Raw genomic sequence first — 21,044 nt, 5'->3', positions numbered from 1 at the left:
CCTCCGCCGGCTGGTGTTGGCTTCCCTTCCCAGGTCGTCGTTGCACTCTGAGGGGACGGAGAGCGAGACCTCCGGTGGCTCGTGCTGGCTTCCCTTCCCTCTGACATCATCCCCAGGGCGGAGCAGTGGGAAGTATGTTACAAACCCAGGCATCCAGACGGAGGTGCAAATTATTATATAGGATCTATATATAATGTTCTTTCATGCTTTTGTTGAAACTGGGAGTACTGCAAGTTCTATGTATGATTTAAAAACTTAATATTAATTAAATGCTGTGTTGACAGGAAGAGAAAATTGGAAGCCAAACTGAAGAAATTAGAAGGTGAGCTATCCTTAAGTTGCTTATTTTTGGTGGTACATAAATTCTGATTCTCTGAGGACAAGCAAGACATAGGATCTCGCTATCTATCCAGTGTTCTAAATAAACTTCTAGAAGCCTTTGGTAGGCCCACATTGCGCATGCGTGAGTGCCTTCCTGCCTGCCTGAATCATGCAAGACCCACAGTTTCAGTTTCTCTCTGGAGCTGAGAAGATGCATCTTTCATCATGACAACAAGTTTTTTTTTTTCCTAGTTCTTTTTGGCCTTTCTGCCTCTTCAATTTTGTGAGTAGCATGGGAGTTTTCTTTAATTTGTATAGTTTTTATACTCTTTCACTTCATTTTTTTTGTGGCTTGTGACAGTTTTTAGGCCTGAGCTCTGGCTGGATTAAAAGTTGTCCACAAGTTGTGTGGATAGATTATAGTTGTAGTAATTATATTAATGCTAATCACTTGTGTTGAGTTGCAGAGTTGTGTGATGTCTCCAATACTGTGTTAATGAATACATCTACCACGACCTCTCGTAAAATGTATGTTACAAATCACTTAGCTATAGAACAGACTCAGAATGTAGACTTAACTTTTGATGGGGAGGGGGAAATTGTGAAGAGGTAATATTAGAAATAGAAGCCGTAATGGATAGTGATACATTTTGTCTTAAATGATCTCTAAACAAGATCATATGACAAAAGGAGGGAAGAATTTAGGGTTAACATTTCTAGTCAGAAATAAAAAATTGCCTTTAGTTTACATGAGAGAAATGTGATGCTCTTAACTTTTTCACTGACCTCAAGAAGAAGTCCAAATCAATGTAGACTAATAGTTAAGAGGCCCTATGAGGAAGAATAAACTTTTCAAGGCAAGGTGCTAGTGACTTTTATTTTTCTTTAAGAATAGAGCACTGTAGCTGTATTATACTACTACTTTTTCTCCTTTCCTATCCAAATAGCATTCAATTTTTTCCTCTTGATTTATTATATTGATTTATTGTATTGTTATATATGTAAACTGCTCAGACATAATTTTATGGGTTGTATATCAAGTAATAAAGAAACTTGATTTACTCCCCTTTTTACTAAGCTGTGCAGCAATGCCGACACAGCCCATTCAAAGTGAATGGGTTGTGTTGGCATTAGTGCACAGCAGCTGCTAGTAAACAGGGGGTTAGTTAGATGAGAAGATCTCTCTTATCAATAATTGAGAAAACCCATCTTTTTATTTTTTTGGCTGATGGTCAAAGTCTCTGTCTTTTGTTATTTTCTTACCTGTTGAACTGAATGTTAGCTGACACTATGATGTAAGCTTTTTTATGTCTATATAAAGTAATGAAACTCACGAGAGGAAAACTAGCTTGATTGTCGGTTGTCTATCTCATGAACTTTCTTCTTGCTAGCAGTTTATTTCTCTGAATAAAGGAGATTTCAAACACTCTGCTTTGAAATATTAATGAAGCAGCCTGAATCCACAATTCCCCTGTTTAGAAAAACGTCTTAGATAATGTTTTCTTAACCATTGATAAAAGAAAGAGAACAATTACTGATGTCTTCTTATCCAACTAAACCATTTTTTAAGCAGCATGTGGACTGGAAAAAGAAAATTGTCACTAGCACCTTTTGTTGAGAAGTTTGCTCTTCTTCATAGAGCCTCTTAACTACAAATAAACAGTCTAGTTCACATTGATTTGGCCTTCTCCTAAGATCAGTGAAAAAGCTAAGAGCAGCACATTTCTCTCATGTAAACTAAAGGCAATTTAATAACATTATTTCAAGTAGACATGTTTTCCAGATCCATAGTTGCTCTTCTCGTTTTCTTAATTGAGCCATTTGATTTTGCTGCAGCTGTTTTTTCCCATGATGCCCTAAAACCTACCTGTGGGTTCAGGTGGTGCACAGACTACACTAGGCATATCTGTGACTGACCCAAATGACGTGTGCCTAAAATGTCTGGGTAGTGACCATAATAAGACCTTTGATCTGTCTGTGTTCAAATTCAGAAAAGAACTTGGAAATCTAGAGAGTATGTGTGTGATTTATTTATTTATTTATTACATTTGTACCCCGCGCTTTCCCACTCAAAGCAGGTTCAATGGGGCTTACATAGTAATTGGGATTACAAAGTATTGGTGGAGAGCAATAAGTAGAGTATTATCGGAGTAATAAAAGAAATAGGAATGTAGGAATGCAGGGATGAGGAGTAGGAGAAGTATGAACAAGGGTAAATGAGCAATTGGAGGGTAGATGAGGCGGAGGGGAGTGGGCAAGAGTGAATAGGAGAGGTGTGAGTAAGGGTAGGTAAGCATTGGGGGAGCGGTCGGTAAGGTGAAAGGGGATAGAACAGGGGATAAGCAGGGGAAAATGAGGCGGGAGATGTAGTCTAGGTCGTTGTCATTGTCTCCTGGATATGTGATGAATAGATGGGTTTGTGGGAATTAATCTGGATCGTTTGGGTAGGCTTGCCTGAACAGATGGGTTTTTAGTGATTTCCGAAAGGGCGCAGATGGTCACTGAGTGATCGGATTGGTCTGGGAGGACATTCCAGAGTTGGCTGCCTAAGAAGGAGAAGTTGGATCCATAATAGGTTTTGTACTTGAGTCCTTTGCAATTGGGGTAGTGTAGGTTGAGGTAAGTTCGTGAAGTTGTAGACATGTTCCTCGTGGGGAGGTCGATCAGGACGAGCATATAGCCTGGAGATTCACCGTGGATAATCTTGTGGATTAGTGTGTGATTGACTTTCAGCATGCAGAAGTCCTATAAATTAGTATTGAGAGCATTGGTCCCCATGGTGTCTGGAGCTGCACTGGACTCTATGATGCATTGGCATCGAGGGGATCTCCTCTTCCCTTGATGTTGAGTGCCGGTAGCGACTGCCCAGGCTGATCATCCTTGAGGATGCACATGGATTCCACATTGTCCTAGTTGGCACTGAAAAACTCTGATGCTGGGCACTAAGTGAAAGCGAAGAAGCACCAACATCAGTTCTACTTGAAGCAAGGTGCTGGGGGTTCTGGGACACTAGCATTGCCAGTACCCAAGAAGCATTAGTGCCGAGAAGACTGTTCCCTCCTCTGTTGAAGTGGTGCTGATGTATCAGCTTCCTCAAAGTCAAAACCATGCTTCTGATTCAGTGCCAATATCTTCACAGGCTGTCTCCACACTGGCCCTGTCTTTAATGATGTTTACTCTTGAGGAGCAGTTCTGGGTCATGCCTCAGGAGGAACTGGGATGCATCCTGTGAGGGCAAAATGTCAAGGCATCTAGGGCGTACGGCCGCAGTCCATCTTGGATACTTAGGTCTTGCCTGTTTTACAGTTGTCAATACTGGTACCTTGCTGGGCATTGGAGCCAACATCTACCAATACAGTGCTGCACATCATGAGGGGGGGGAGGTACCCCACAATCCCCGAGAGACCCTGTACCTCGGCACTCTCACCATCCATCCAGTCAATCAAGGCAGACACAGGCTGAAACTTCCCATGAGGAATATTTTGCTGAGTCTGAGTCAGACCACTCCTGGGCTTCAGAGGATGAGCCAGAGGACTTCTCAGAGGAGAAGTCCCTTGGCCTACCTTCAGATCCTAACTTACCGCAGGAAAGGAGAAAATCCCCCTTCTCCCCTCCCCAGAGGAGCTACATAAGTACATATAAGTACATAATCATCGCCATGCTGGACAGACCAAGGGTCCATTGAGCCCAGCACCCTGTCACCGACAGTGACCAAAAGAACAAGCAATTTGTCCCTCCCATCCTAGAAATACTGTATTATTCCCTCATCCATTCAATAACATTCTATGGCTTTTTCCTCCAGGAAGCCGTCCAACCCTTTTTTGAAGTCCACTAAGTTAACTGCCTTAACCACCTTTTCTGGCAGTGAATTCCAGAGTTTATCTATATTGTGTATCTGGATTTTCAGAAGGCGTTTGACAAAGTACCTCATGAAAGACTCCAGAGGAAACTGGAGAGTCATGGGATCAGAGGTAGGGTATTATTGTGGATTAAGAGCCGGTTGAAAGATAGGAAGCAGAGAGTAGGGTTGAATGGTCAGTATTCTCAATGGAGAGGGGTAGTTAGTGGGGTTCCTCGGGTCTGTGCTGGGACCTATGCTTTTTAATATATTTATAAATGACCTAGAGATGGGAGTAACTAGTGAGGTAATTAAATTCGCAAAAGACACAAAGTTATTCAGGGTCATCAAGTCGCAGGAGGAGTGTGAAAAATTACAGGAGGACCTCACGAGACTAGGAGATTGGGCGTCCAAATGGCAGATGAAGTTCAATGTTGACAAGTGCAAAGTAATGCATGTGGGAAAGAGGAACCCGAATTACAGCTATGTCATGCAAGGTTCCGCATTAGGAGTTACAGACCTAGAAAGGGATCTGGGAGTCATCGTGGATAAGACGTTGAAAACTTCTGCTCAGTGTGCTGCGGCGGCTAAGAAGGCGCAGAGAATGTTGAGTATTATTAGAAAAGGGATGGAAAACAAACACGAGGGTGTTATAATGCTGTTGTATCGCTCCATGGTGAGACCGCACCTCGAGTATTGTGTTCAATTCTGGTTGCCGCACCTCAAAAAAGATATGAAGGAATTGGAGAAGGTGCAGTGAAGGGCGACGAAAATGGTAAAAGGGATGGGAGGACTTCCCTTTGAGGAAAGGCTAAGACGGTTAGGGCTCTTCAGCTTGGAGAAGAGGCGGCTGAGGGGTGATATGATAGAAGTCTACAAGATAATGAGTGGAATGGAGCAGACAGATGTGAAGCATTTGTTTACACTTTCTAACAATAATAGAACCAGGGGACATAAGATGAAGCTAGAATGTGGTAGATTTAAAACAAATAGGAGAAAGTTTTTCTTTACTCAGCGCATAGTTAGACTCTGGAACTCGTTGCTGGAGAATGTAATGACAGCAGTTGACCTTGCTGAGTTTAAAAGGGGTTTGAATAGATTCCTGAAGTCCATTGAACATTATTAATTTAAAATTTTGTTTTGTTTTTGGGTTTTTGCCAGGTTCTTGAGGCCTGGATTGGCCACTGTTGGAGACAGGATGCAGGGCTTGATGGACCCTTGGTCTTTTCCCAGTATGGCAGTGCTTATGTACTTAACTACGCACTGAGTGAAGAAAAATTTCCTCTGATTCGTTTTAAATTTACCACACTGCAGCTTCATCGCATGCCCCCTTGTCCTAGTATTTTTGGAAAGCGTAAACAGACGCTCCACATCGACCCGTTCCATTCCACTCATCTTATAGACCTCTATCATATCTCCCCTCATCTGCCTTTTCTCCAAGCTGAAGAGCCCCAGCCTCTTCAGCCTATCCTGATAGGGAAGTCGTCCCATCCCCTGTGTCATCTTTGTCGCCCTTCTCTGCACCTTTTCCAATTCCTCTGTCTTTTTTGAGGTGCGGCAACCAGAATTGAACACAATACTCGAGGTGCGGTCGCACCATGGAGCGATACAACGGCAGAATAATATCCTTATTTTTGGTTTCAATCCCTTTCCTAATGATACCCAACATTCTATTTGCTTTCCTAGCTGCAGCAGCACATTGAGCAGAAGTTTTCAACGTATCATTAACGATGACACCTAGATCCCTTTCTCGGTCCGTGACTCCCAACGCTGAACCTTGCATGACGTAGTTATACTTTGGGTTCCTCCTTCCCACCTGCATCACTTTGCACTTGTTCACATTAAACGTCATCTTCCATTTAGACGCCCAGTCTCGTATGGTCCTCATGTAGTTTTTCACAATCTTTCCACGATTTGACTACTTTGAATAACTTTGTGTCATTGGCAAATTTGATTACCTCACTAGTAACCCCCATCTCGGTCATTTATGAATATGTTAAAAAGCAGCAGTTCCATCACTGATCCCTGAGGGACCCCGCTAACTCCCCTTCTCTGTTGCAAATATTGACCTTTTAATCCTACTTTCTATCTTTCAACCAGTTTTTAATCCACAGTAAGACACTACCTCCAATCCCATGTCCCTCTAATTTCCTCTGTAGTCATTCATGAGGGACCTTATCAAACACCTTCTGAAAATGTAGATACACAATGGGGCTCATTTTCAAAGCACTTAGACTTACAAAGTTCCATAGGTTACAATGGAACTTTGTAAGTCTAAGTGCTTTGAAAATACGCCTGAATATCAACCGGCTCACCTTTGTCCACGTTTGTCCACGTTTCAAAGAAATGCAGCAGATTGGTGAGGCAAGACTTCCCTTCACTAAATCCATGTTGAATTTGTCCCATTAATCCATGCTTTTGAATGTGCTCTGTAATTTTGTTCTCAATTATAGTCTCTACCATTTTGCCCGGCACCGACGTCAGACTCACCGGTCTATAATTTCCCGGGTCTCCTCTGGAACCTTTTTTAAATATCGGCATTACATTGGCCACCCTCCAATCTTCCGTTTCCACGCTTGATTTGAAGGATAAATTACAAATCAATAACATTAGCTCTGCCAGCTCATTTTTTTAGTTCTATCATTACCCTAGGGTGAATACCATCCTGTCCAGGAGATTTGCTACTCTTCAGTTTGCAGAACTGTTCCATTACGTCTTCCAGATTTACAGATATTTCAATAAGTTTTTTTGACTCTTCAGCTTCGAATACCCTGTCCGGCACCGGTATCCCACCCAAATCTTCCTCGGTGAAGACCGAAGCAAAGAACTCATTTAGTTTTTCTGCTATTTCTTTGTCTTCCTTGATTGCCCCTTTTACACCCCGGTCATCCAGCGGGCCAACTGATTCTTTTGCCGGTTTCCTGCTTTTAATGTATCTAAAAAAAATTTTACTATCAGTTTTCGCCTCTATCGCTATCTTTCTTTCAAAATCCCTCTTTGCCTTTCTTATCAGTGCTTTGCATCTGACTTGACATTCCTTATGCTGCCTCTTATTTTCCTCATTCGGTTCCTTCTTCCATTTTCTGAAGGATTCCTTTTTAGCTCCAATAGCCTCCTTTACCTCACTTTTTAACCACGCCTGCTGTTGTTTGGTTTTCCATCCTCCTTTTCTGATATGTGGAATATGTTTGGCCTGGGCCTCCAGGACGGTGTTTTTGAACATCATCCACGCCTGTTATAGGTTTCTTACTCTCTCAGTCGCTCCATTCTTCTCATTTTGTCATAGCTTCCTTTTTTAAAGTTAAACGCTGACATATTTGACTTCCTATGCTTATCTTTTTGAAAGCAAATTTCAAAGGCGATCATGTTATAATCACTGTTGTCAAGCGGCCCCCGGACTGCTATCTCCCGTACCAGATCATGCGCTCCACAAATGACTAAGTCTAGAATGTTTCCTTCTCTCATCGGCTTCTGTACCAGCTGCTCCATAAAGCTGTCCTTTATTTCATCGAGGAAGTTTACCTCCCTAGCGTGTCCTGATGTTACATTAATTAAAATCACCCATTATTATTGTGTTGTAATTTATTTGCCTCACTAATTTCTTTTAACATGACTGCGTCTCTCTGCTCATCCTGGTTGGTCGGATGGTAGTCAGGGCCGGTCTTAGCAAATGCGGGGCCCTGTGCAAACCAATTTGGTGGGGCCCCATCCTAGCCCCTCCCGACCTAGCTCTGCCCCCACCCTAGCTCCACCCCATTGATACGATTATTCCATTTTTAGAAATTTTTTTATTTATGAAATTTCAAATAAAGACAAATGAAGTTAAACTTGTACACCTTGTACAAAAAAACTGATTGAAATTATAAGCACAATGCTAGTGAACCCCCCCCTCCCCAGAAATTCAGTTCAGGTCCACTACAATTAGTAGTTCCAATTCTCATAACAAAGGAGAATAAAGGAAAAATACTAAGAAAAGATCCAGTACTTTCAAATTCCTTTATTTTTTTAATTTAAAAAGGTTCCTTGGAAATTGATTTTATATGTGCTCTTTTCCTCTCCTAAGCTGAACATGCTTAGAGAAATGCCCCTCTTTCTTGAGGCTACAATGCTGTTTGCTTTGGAAACTCAAATTCTCCTAAATACACATGATCTGGCCAGCTTAGCAAGATAAATACCTTTAGATTGACAATTTTTAGTCTGCCCACTTGGGTTTTCAATAACTTTGGGCAACGTAACAGTAAAGTCTGACACTACTAGCCCTCTCCACTTGCCCCTGTCCCCACCTCTCACATACACGCACCACTTTAGCTAAACTCTTGATGTTTTTCTGTCACTGCCCTTCATAAAACACTGAATTTTGACTTAATCACTGATGGGAGAATAATAGACTACTGCAATAGTATTTACCTTTAAAATGGCACAAAAGGGGTTTGAAACTTCCTTCTTCCTTATAAGAAAAGCTATCATCATAACTGGCTTGCCTTTGAATTGCAGTGGCACAACCTTGCTCGAGCTCCACTTGACTGTCTTTATTTATTTTTAAGTCGTACTCACTTGCACACTGGCTCACCTCCGACCAGGCTCCAGGCAGCTTTCCCGCTCAGTGACTCCCACCCGCCAAACAGGAAATACCTCATCAGAAGGCGGGACATTGAGCGGGAAGTGAAATGCTGGGGTGAGCTGTCGCTACAACTCTCTGTCGGGAGCCGGGGCCGTCGCGCTGGCGCTGCAACTGTCTGTCGGGGCCATCGGTGCAACTGTCGGGGTCCGGGGAGGCTGCTGACGGTGGGCTCAGCGGGGGTTGGGCACTGTGCCGCAATGTGGTAGGAGTGGAGCGGCGGCCGAGCGGGATCATGATGTGGTCGACCGAGCGGGGGTCGGTCGGAGTGAGGCAGAGTTGAGGCGTGCCGCGCGGGGCCCTCCTAAGCGCGGGGCCCTATGCGGCTGCCTTGGTCACCTCTGCCTAAGACCGGCCCTGACGGTAGTACACTCCTATCACCGTCCTTTTCCCCTTTACACATGGAATTTCGATCCACAGTGATTCCAAGAGCTCGCCTTTGTTGGTTTTTTTTTTTTTTTGAGGGAAATGGCAGAGACCATTCCATTTAACTTGGCGGTCAAAGATGAGCCCAGGGCTGAGGTGTTGACCGTTCTCGATTGACTTTCCCCTTAGCGAGACTGTGACAGTGCCCGTTCTCTGCATGCTGAGAGATGTACAGGTGAAGAATTGGGAGATCCCTCTCTGTGCAAGTGGTTCCTAAGATGGCAGACTCCATGTATAGAGTCCAAAAGGCTTCCCGATTCGAGAAGCCACAGTTGAGTGGTGTAGTGAATCTGCTTTCAAAAGAGCTAGAAGGATAAGGACCCATCCCTTGGCTTTTCCAGGTAGGGATTTTGGAATCTTTTGAGAGGAAAGGTTTTCATGACTCGATGCTAATTTCCTTCATCCAGTCCAACCAACTCTACACTAGAGAGTTGCACGGGGACAGAAATCTTACCTGTCCCCACCTATCCCCGCAGTAATTTAATGGTACATAAAAAAAAAATTCCATTCTGTTCTCTCGGTCTCTCTCTAGACTCAAGTTACATTATTACAATCAAGGAAGGAACAGAAATTGGAACACCCATGCACGCACCAGTAGGTCAGGTAACATCTGATACTCGTGCCTGTGTCAGAGCTGAGGTCTGCGCATCAGCACACTAGCAGAGAGGATTAATAGTAACATAGTAAGTGAACGGTCCATCCAGTCTGCCCCGTGGTCACTTGTTACCAATTCACAATTTTAAATCAATAGTGAACATGAACATATCCATAGGCTGCTATTCTCACTATATATCACACCTGTTCATATCCATTTCAACCAATCAGGATGACCTTTATTCTCTGTAATAATTGTGGTGCTTTAGTTTCAAGACCAATTATCTGGAGACTTAAGGCTTGTCCTATCTGTCTGCAGCTCACTAGATTAAAACACGAGCTCAGTAAAGTAAAACAGGAATTAGATGCAGCATCTAGGACCGCATAATATCATACTGCACAGAATCATACCAAATTATCACCACTACCACAAAGGATAAAACCACCTAAGAATAGATGGATCACTTCGTTATGTGACAAGAAAGCATCTGACCTCACAAGTGTTGCCCCTACAAAATTCTTTTACTCCATTACAGCATTGTGATGTTCTTGAAAACAGAACGGATTCCAAAGAAAAGCAGTAAAAGTGGACAAAAAGATATGAAGGTACCCATAGAGAAAAGAAACCCCCAAATCACTAATGTTGAAACGCATACCAGGAAATGTAGATGGAACGCGATGACCACAAATGCTCGCAGTCTAAGCAATAAAGTTCATGACCTTCAGGCCCTGATGTTGGAGGCAGACTTGGGTGTTGTTGGAGTCACGGAGACGTGGCTCAATGGTTCCCATGAATGGGATGCAAACATACCAGGCTATAATCTATTTAGGAAGGGTAGAGAGGATCGTAAAGGTGGAGGAGTAGCTCTGTATGTGAGGAATGATATCACGGTGACTGAAATGACAGGGACCTGGGGAAAGGAAGAAGCGATATGGATCACCTTAAAAAGAGAGGATAGAACCTCTGTCCACGTGGGTGTTGTCTACAGACCCCCGACACAATTAGAGGAACTAGATAAAGATCTGATTGCAGATATTCAAAAATTAGGAAAGAAAAAAGAAGTTCTGTTGATGGGAGATTTCAATCTGCCGGATGTAGATTGGAAGGTTCCGTCTGCGAAATCAGAAAGAAGCAGAGAGATAGTGGATGCTTTACAAAGTGCCCTGCTCGGACAAATGGTGACGGTACCCACGAGGGAGGGAGCGACGCTGGATCTGGTGCTCACAAATGGGGATAGTATATCAAACGTCCGAGTGGGTGCCCACCTGGGCGGCAGTGACCATCAAACGGTTTGGTTCGATATGACAGCTGAAGTGGAGGGCGGCCACTCAAAACTCAAAGTCTTAGATTTCAAGCGTGAGGAATACCTGAGGAAGGAGCTGAAGGGCTGGGAGAACGAACAAGAAGTGGAAGGACAGTGGTCCAATCTGAAAGAAGCTATAAATAGAGCCACGAGCATTTATGTAAGGAGAGTAAATAAAAGCAAGAAAAAAAGGAAACCGATATGGTTCTCCAAGCAAGTGGCCGAGAAAATAAAGGCTAAAGAGTTGGCGTTCCTGAAATACACCAAAACTCAAGAAGCCAAACACAGAGAGGAATACCGGAGGAAACTGAAAGAAGCCAAGAGAGAGATACATCTGGCGAAAGCGCAAGAAAAAATGGCTAGAAATGTAAGGAGGGGTGACAAAAATTTCTTCAGGTATATTAGTGAAAGGAGGAAGACAAATAAGGGAATTGTGAGACTGAAAGATGCTGTGAACCGCTATGTAGATAATGATGAAGAAAAAGCAAATTTGCTAAATAGATACTTTTGTTCTCTATTCACAGAAGAAAATCCTGGAAAAGGACCACGATTGACTGGCAAAAGTGCAAATGAAAATGGAGTAGATATAGCACCGTTCAGGGAAGAGAGTGTATACAAACAACTTGAAAAGCTACAGGTGGACAAAGCCGTGGGACCGTACGGGATCCACCCCAGGATATTAAAGGAGCTCAGGGAGGTTCTGGTGGGTCCTCTTAAAGATTTGTTCAATAAATCATTGGAAACGGGAGAGGTTCCATGGGATTGGAGAACGGCGGATGTGGTCCCTCTTCACAAAAGTGGTGATAGGGAAGAAGCTGGAAACTACAGGCCGGTAAGCCTCACTTCGATTATTGGAAAAGTAATGGAAGCGATGCTGAAGGAAAGGATAGTGAATTTCCTGGAAGCCAATAAGTTGCAAGATCCGAGACAACATGGTTTTACCAAAGGGAAATCGTGCCAAACGAATCTCATTGAATTCTTTGACTGGGTGACAGGAGAATTAAATCAGGGATGTGATATAGGCATAATCTACCTAGATTTCAGCAAGGCTTTTGACACGGTTCCCCACAGGAGGCTCTTGAACAAACTGGACGGGCTGAAGATAGGACCCGAAGTGGTGAACTGGATTAGGAACTGGTTGATGGACAGACGCCAGAGGGTGGTGGTAAATGGAATTCGCTCGGAGGAGGGAAAGGTGAGTAGCGGAGTGCCTCAGGGTTCGGTGCTGGGACCGATTCTGTTCAATATATTTGTGAGTGACATTGCTGAAGGGTTAGAAGGTAAAGTTTGCCTTTTTGCGGATGATACTAAGATTTGTCACAGAGTGGACACCCGGGAGGGAGTGGAAAACATGAAAAAGGATCTGAAGAAGCTAGAAGAATGGTCTAAGGTTTGGCAATTAAAATTCAATGCGAAGAAATGCAAAGTGATGCACTTAGGGAGTAGAAATCCACGGGAGACGTATGTGTTAGGCGGGGAGAGTCTGATAGGTACCGACGGGGAGAGGGATCTTGGGGTGATAGTATCTGAGGATTTGAAGGCGACGAAACAGTGTGATAAGGCGGTGGCCGTAAGTAGAAGGTTGCTAGGCTGTATAGAGAGGGGAGTGACCAGCAGAAGAAAAGAGGTTTTAATGCCCCTGTATAAATCGTTGGTGAGGTCGCACCTAGAGTATTGTGTTCAGTTTTGGAGGCCGTATCTTGCTATGAATGTAAAAAGAATTGAAGCGGTGCAAAGAAAAGCTATGAGAATGGTTCGGGATTTGCGTTACAAGACGTATGAGGAGAGACTTGCTGACCTGAACATGTATACTCTGGAGGAAAGGAGAAACGGGTTCAAATATTTGAAAGGTATTAATCCGCAAACGAACCTTTTCTGGAGATGCGAAGGCGGTAGAACGAGAGGACATGAAATGAGATTGAAGGGGGGCAGACTCAAGAAAAATGTCAGGAAGTATTTTTTCACAGAGAGAGTAGTGGATGCTTGGAATGCCCTCCCGTGGGAGGTGGTGGAAATGAAAACGGTAACGGAATTCAAACATGCGTGGGATAAACATGAATCCTGTTCAGAAGGAATGGATCCTAAGGAGCTTAGCCGAGATTGGGTGGCAGAGCCGGTGGCGGGAGGCGGGGATGGTGCTGGGCAGACTTATACGGTCTGTGCCAGAGCCGGTGGTGGGAGGCAGGACTGGTGGTTGGGAGACGGGGATAGTGCTGGGCAGACTTATAGGGTCTGTGCCCTGAAAAGGACAGGTACAAATCAAGGTAAGGTATACACAAAAAGTAGCACATATGAGTTTATCTTGTTGGGCAGACTGGATGGACCGTGCAGGTCTTTTTCTGCCATCATCTACTATGTTACTATGTTACTTTCACCATGTTCCACTTTATTGTCTGGTTTACAATAGTTTGTAGTAACACAATGGAAATGACAGTTTAAATATTTAATTAGCAATGGCTTAATAGTTTTCACTTTAACATGGTACATTTTTTTGTGAAAAGTTACTTTCAGGATTATACTTCAGGTGCCATTAAATCTTCAGCATTTATTAATATCTTCCTATTTGAAGGCTAAAATAGATAGGATTTTATGTTTATCCTTTTGCACTCTTATTTTTAGGTGTGTTTAAAAAAAATTCTTAAGTAAATAGACTTGAAATTTGAATATACCTAAAATATTGACTCCAGCAAAGAGACAAGGTGGTCCAATGGTAGCTTTTGTAAGGGCAATATCAACAAATGGGTTAGTTTTCTGCATACTATGGCAAAATGAACCTCACTCCTAAGCCAAGGTATGTGGAGTATAATCTTGGTCTTTAAGATTTATTGCTAATTCTTCCTATAATACTTGCGTCATTCCAAAGAGAGCTTCCTTCTGGAGTTCATAAGAGAGGTCGCCTGTATAAATTCTATCTAGTTGTGCTTGAAAGTTGCTTTTATTCAAGCTTGTGGTATCTAAAATGATGGAGATATTCCTGTCTTTCTGTCACATTTTCTGGTCTATGACTTTATTTCTTGGTACTAGGGGATCTTCATTTTGGTGTTTTTCTGTTTTACTACTATGTCTGGTTTTTTTTACATCCAACTCTTCCATCACTCAGGATGGAGATATCCCAGATGGATGGTTAAGTAAGCTTTCCTATCTAAAATGGATTTCCCCTTTTCTCCTTTCATTTAATTGTTTTATAATGTGCACCACTTTGCCATATTTGTCAAGAAAGGCAGTATAGAAATTTGAGCAAACCACAAACTATAATCCCATAATTCTCTTAGGGGCCCTTTTATAAAGGCACGTAGGCGCCTACGCACGTCTAATGCACATCAGATTGGCACTACCGCCTAGCTACCGTGTGCCCTGGGCAGTAATTCCATTTTTGGCGCGCGCCCAAAACACGTGGTAGAAAATATTTTCTTTTACCCAGCGATAATCTGCAGTTGGTGCACACTGCACGCTTACTGGCCAGTTTGCAGGTGAGACCTTACCACTAAGTCAGTGGGTGGCATTAAGGTCTCAGGCCGAAAATGGATACGGGCTGCACATCCATTTTCCGGAACATAAAATCCCCTTTTTTCCATTTGCGCTCAGGAAATGGACCAGTGTGCGTCCAAAACATGTGCCTACACCGGCGCAGGCCACTTTTTGGCACGCCTTAGTAAAAGGGCCCCAAAGTGTGGGGATCCCAATGTTTTCCGGTGTAAAAATGTTACAAAGTTTCCAATGAATGGATGAAATGTGCCACTTTATTGTGCCTTTCTGTATAGACATTTTCTGCAATCAGAACTTTGCAGCCAGCTACAAAATAAGTGACTATTTCCAGCTCTGTCTTACAGATGTCTTTTATTAGCTTTTTCTATAGCTTCTGTGAACCATCTTGTCTGTAATTCTCTGTGTTGGGCTGCAGCTATCAATTGCTCATTCTTCGATTTGTTTACCTGTAGGATAAATCACAGATAAGATATTACCTGTGTCCAGGTTCCCCAAGCAGAACTATCTGCAAGCAAATAATCCTGAATTAGGTCTAGGGGTGGGAACCTTGGAACCTAGCCAAATACTTCCATTAGAAAGAACTGTAGCTGAGAATGCAGGCTGATATATATATGTTAGATTTATTATGGTATCAGGTAAGAAAATATCGCTAAGGTATACAAAATAGAACTCTGCAAAGCTTTGGCTGAATACAAAATTACTGGCTGATAAAAATTACACTCATACGTCACACTACTAAACACTAATTCTTACTGGTTACCAGATAAAATTACACCACTGATCAGTCACACTATGTTACGAGGTAGTACAGTTATTAGCAGCTTCTCCTGATCACAAGTATGACAGCCCCAGCCTTCTGCTCAGGTAAATACCACTAACTAGCCCCCGACTGATAGGGAATAGATCACCATGTCTCTCACCAAGCTGACCTTCGTGGCAGTCTCTCGGGATTTGCACAGGATCCTCCTCAGACTCAAGCTGGATTCACAGCGAGTCTCAGTCGCAGCTGGAAGGGAACTCTGCAGCATATAAGGAGGGCACAGGTCACTCCGTGCTGATACAGCTGAACCACGATACTTTTCTCCAGATACACAGTTCATCAGTTGGTGGACGTTATTAGGTCTCACTGGTCTTATTTTCACCTCCATCTTCTTCCGAGGCTTCCGACTAACTCCTCTCTCCTTGTTCCCGCTCTTCCCGTACCTCTTGGTCCGGTGGCTGCAGGAACCAATCTGGATCTTCCTCGGTTCACTGCATGGCAAGAACAGTTCGTTGTTCTTGACCTTCAAGTTGTTACATTTTGGTATGCATTTTCTGTTTCTCACCCACCTTGCTGGAGCCAGCCTCTCAGGGAGATAAGGTGGCCTGCTTTGCCCACAGCATGTCCTTGGTGTTGAGCTTCTGCTGTAATTTTCCACAAGCTGCAAAGCTGTTTCTTGCTGACACAGAGATGTGCGGGTCAGAGTTTACAGCCTCCATTTTGTTGTCATAGGATTATACAGGCCAAGGCCCGCAAGGTGAGACACACAGGGAAATACTCCTACATACCTCTTCTTAAACCATTCATGTGTCCAAATTTGACCAATGAGTGGTTTCTGGAGTAACATTTAGTATTTCCTAATCAACTTAGGTGTTGCCGCTTGTTTTTCCTCATTTGCTAATCTAATTATTTGACGTTTCCTTTTTTCCCCCTCCTCTTTTGCAAATTCTGTTGCTTCCTTCCCTAGGTATGCTGGCGCTTGTCAGAACTCATCTGAGAACCATGGAAACCGGGTTCAATTACCACTACAGCTCCTTGTGACTCTGGGCAAGTCACTTAACCCTCCGTTGTCCCCAGGTACAAAATAGGTACCTTTATATAATATGTAAAATGCTTTGATTGTAACCACAGAAGGGCGGTGTATCAAATCCCATCCCCTTTCCCTTCCAATGTGATGGCAATAGTGTATGCAAACAGAAGTCAAGTCGCAGAAGAGATGGAAATATTGATGGAACGGACAGAAAAGACTCTGGAAGACATTTCGATGGCTCACGTAGCAGGAATCCAAACACTTCAAATGGACGTCTCAGCAGAAATGCAGTGGATCTGGGAGAATGGAGCCTCACAGAGAAGGCTTTTTCTCATGTAGTGCATCACTAGGGCCTACTGGTCTTAGATCTGATGGCAAAATCACAGAATGCAAGGGAACCAGCCTTCTTCAGTCACTAAAAAGATCCAAAGTAGGCAGGGATCGATGCTTTGATTCAACCCTGGCCGTGTACAAGTCTTCTGTATAAATTTCTACCATGGCCCTTTATAGGCAGAGTATTACAATAGATACAAGTGTATTCAGTACTGGCAGTTTTCATGGCTCTGAACAGACCCAAGAGGCCTTGGCATGTAGATCTGGTGAGGAGGAAGGTGGAAGGACCTCTGATATTCAACAAGACTCCCTTCTTGGTATAAGGTCCAATCAGCATACAGAACATTTCTCCATTTTGTCTTATGGTTTGGCTCTCGTGAGGGCACGGTTAAGGAAGAAAGGTTACTCTGGAAACGTGATTTCAACCCTTTTATCTTCCAGAAAGAAGTCTACTTCCTTGGCATATGTTAGGATATGGAGAAACTTTGAAGGTTGATGAGCAGAAAAGGGCCTAGTTCCTTTTAGGTCATCTGTTTCCTGCAGAGGACTAGTGCAAAGTAGGAATTTATCCTTTCACCACAATATGATTCATTTTTTCAGGGCAAGAAAATTGATTAATTCTTCTCCTCATCCAGTCTTTCCTCCTGGGTATTTGAACCTAGTCTTGTCTGCTCTTGTTCTAGGGCCCTTTGAACCTTCCATGAATGATCTTACTCTTAAAGCTGTTTTGCTTGTAGCCATTTGCTGTGCTCAACGCATTTTAGAGTTGCAAGCCTTGTCTTCTAGGGACCCTTTATTCCCTGCCCCCCCCCCCCCCCCCCCCCCCATTGACTGTGCTAACCCTTCTTCCTAAAGTGGTTTCCTTCTGCCTGTTTTTAAGGAAGAGAGAAATAAAAGTTTGCAATCTTGCATAAGTTGGATGTGGGCTGACTGTTGAAGGAATATCTTAAGAGAACAGATGAGATAAGGACAACTTTTTTTTTGTTTGTTTGGAGGAGCCCATAAGGGAGAACCAGACTCTAAAGCCACTGTAGCTCACTAGATTAAGGACGTGATGGTGTCTACTTATATTCTCATTTTTATTGAACGTCTTGTTGAAATATACAACATCATAAGTCAGCATATCAACCATCCCTCAAGCATCCCCATCCCCTTCCGTGCTTGATATCATCGTCTAAATGTAACATAATTTTTCCTTCTTCCTCTCCGATAGAACCATTTATTAAAGCTTTAACCGTCAACAGATCTCCCAGATTCCCCCTCAGGGAGTTTGCTTAATCGCCATACCATATATTTATCCCATATCTTATGAAAAGATTTCAGTTGTCATTCTTGACGGCCATCAGTTCCGCCATAAGGTGAAGGTAGTCCAGTTTCTTAAGGTAAATACTGTATAGGGAAGCGATGAGCTCTTCCATGCAGCAGCCAAAGCCAAGCGGGCTGCTATAAACAATTGTATAGCCCAGCAATGATGATCTGTTTTTATACCAAAAGGTCTGTGGTGCATCAAGCAATGTTCTGCCCGCAGGGGATGTGACACCCAAAGTACTTGCTCTCAAGAGGTTAATATCCTGCCAATAGTTTTGCACCGCAGGACAGGTGCACCATATATGGTACATATCTCCTGATATCCCACATTGTCTCCAACATAATCCCATTCCTGTATGAAATAGTCGTCGTGGGGTATAATGCCATCTATATAACATTTTATGACCATTTTCTATTAGAGTGCTACTAACAGGATTTAAGGAAATATTTAAAGCCCATCTCCAACTTCTTGGCCTCTATTACTTTCCCCCAATTTTTTTCCCAATGATGTATATAGGGAGCAATAGGTGAATAAAACAAAAGTAAAGCCTGGTATATTTGTGATACACATACTTTACTTCCACCTCCTCCTCCTCCAATTGTTGTTTCTAAAAGTGTCTCAGGTAAGTTAAGTTCCTCCTTAGCTTTACATACTATATAGTCTCTAATTTGTCTATAATGAATGATGGGTGTGATGGGATACCATATTCCCCTTGTAGATCCTTATATGAATGTATTGCACCCTTCTCCCATATTTGTCCTAAAGTAGCTAATCCTTTTACCTCCCATTGTTTATAGACTGTCTCCTCCCGTCCAGCTTGAAAGCCCAGAATGTATCGAATCTCTGTGTGGAGAAAATATGATCTAGTGGGAAAGAATTTTTTCCTAACCGTATGCCAAATATGGAGCGGGCCCTCCACCCACAAGGGTATTCGCTTCATACAGCTCAAAAGCTCTGTCCTTGGCAGCCAGGGTATCGCCCTCAATGGTACCGGGTTTAGCCATTTCTGCTCCATCCAGACCCACACCCTCTCTGTTATTTGCCCATTCCGCCAAAATACAAAGTTGTGAAGCCTGATAATATAACAAAAAATCTGGTACTTCCATACCTCCTAATTTTCTAGGATGACACATCGCCCAAACTTGGACTCTTGGTGGACGTTTGTTCCAGATATAGTGAAAAACCCTCCTTTTAAGCCTTAAAAAATGTGGTATTTGAAGAAGCAAGGCCATAAACAGATATAACAGTTTGGGTAAGATCATCATTTTAATGCCATTAATACGTCCCAGCCATGAGACATTAAGACCTTCCCATCTATCCAGTTCTTGAAATAATTCCTCTAATTTCCCTGGCGAATTGGATTTATAGAGTCCTTGCACTCCTGGGGTCAATTCCACCACCAAATATCTAATACTCCGTGAGGCCCACCCATATAGGTAAAGCTTTTTTTTTTTTTTTTTTTTAACTGTGTGACTATATTTTCTTTGAGGGTAATATTCAAGATTTTTCATTTCCATCCCAAAATATCTAATACTCTGTGAGGCCTACCTATATAGGTAACACTTTTTTTAACTGTGAGACTATACAAGATTTCAGATTTTGACATATTTATCCGAAACCCCAAAAGAACCCCATATTGTCGTAGCTCTGTTTCTAAATGGTTAAGAGATTGTTCTGGGTTAGACAGTGTAAGCAGGATATCTGCAAAGAGCTGCACTTTATATTTGTCTCCCTCCCAGCAGAGTCCTCTAATATTAGGGTGATGCCGGATGGAACGTGCCATTAATTTTAAGAGTAGCTTCTGGGCCTTAATAAATTTGAGCTAGCCAAGTCATAAACCTACCTGAGAATTCCATCTGATGCAACAGAGCAAATAAGAAGGACAAGTGCACCCTATCAAGTGCTTTTGCATCATGTAGCAATGACAGCATTGGTGAAGTTCTAGTACTGTATTCCTGTTGGATAATGTGCACTGCCCACTAAACATTATCATATATTTGTTGCCCTGATACAAAGCCAGATTGATCCACAAGTACCAATCTGGGCAGCACTCGTTGAATCCTACATGCATATATTTTAGTGAATATTTTATAATCTGTATTTAGTAAAGATATGGGCCTATAGGATGCACAACATGTTGGGTCCTTACTGGGCTTAGGGATAACTGTAATAGTCACAAATTTCCAGGAGCTTGGCATACTCCCTTTAGTTTCTAAGAAATGCATTATGTAACAGTGGGATAAGGTGCTTTCCAAAACATTTGTAATATTTATTTGTAAACCTGTCAGGTCCAGAAGCTTTCCCATTTTTCAAGGATTTAATTGCCCATTCTGTCTCTTCCATATCTGTAGGTAGACTCACCTCTTCACTGTCTAACCCCGTAATCTTAGGCAGATTTCGAGGGAGCAGGTAGTTATCTATCTTCTCTGGCTCAGGGTCTATATCTGGAGTGTAAAGGTCCTATAAAAGTGAGTGAATGCTTTCCTAATATCCGAGGTGGCGGTATAGAGTTCCCCATTCTCATCTTGATTTTTTAAAAACTTCTAATTCTAGTTTATCCATCCGTGCTCGAATATCGTGCTCTGTATTTTCTTGCTGTACTTTCAAATGAGCTTGTAGCGCTATAAGTTTACCCCTCATTACTGCCTTATGTCCTTTCCGGAGGGTTAACGGGTCCACCTCCCCAGTGTCATTGATAGCGATATATTCCAGCAGATCTTTCTCTAATTGGAGCACATTACTAGGGCTATATAGGATAACATCGTTTAAATGCCAGTATCTAATGCCCCCAGATTCTAGCTCTATAAGCAGGTCCATCTGCAAAGGGGAGTGATCTGACCAAGTTTGCAGCCCAATTTGAACTTCCTTCACCCACATTTGAAGAAAAATATCTTCAAACCAAGTCAGTAGTGAGCTGGTTTTATATACTAGGGAATAACATGTATATTACATAAGTACATAAGTAATGCCATACTGGGAAAAGACCAAGGATCCATCGAGCCCAGCATCTTGTCCACGACAGCGG

General features: G+C 42.7%; 1 protein-coding gene across 3 annotated transcripts in view; it reads left to right on the top strand.

Annotated features, from left to right (window-relative positions):
- The window catches only part of ICE1 (interactor of little elongation complex ELL subunit 1), a 352,896-nt gene that overhangs the window by 113,657 nt on the left and 218,195 nt on the right, over positions 1 to 21,044 (top strand). For all 3 annotated transcript variants that reach the window (XM_030209647.1, XM_030209639.1, XM_030209656.1), the window contains exon 7: positions 285 to 322. In XM_030209647.1, the coding sequence (XP_030065507.1) occupies positions 285 to 322 (38 nt within the window). The remainder of the gene's footprint in view (positions 1 to 284; positions 323 to 21,044) is intronic.

This window comes from Microcaecilia unicolor, chromosome 1 (assembly GCF_901765095.1).
Source record: "Microcaecilia unicolor chromosome 1, aMicUni1.1, whole genome shotgun sequence".
NCBI classification, from domain to species: Eukaryota; Metazoa; Chordata; class Amphibia; order Gymnophiona; family Siphonopidae; genus Microcaecilia; species Microcaecilia unicolor.
This window is presented reverse-complemented; position numbering and strand designations above follow the sequence as displayed.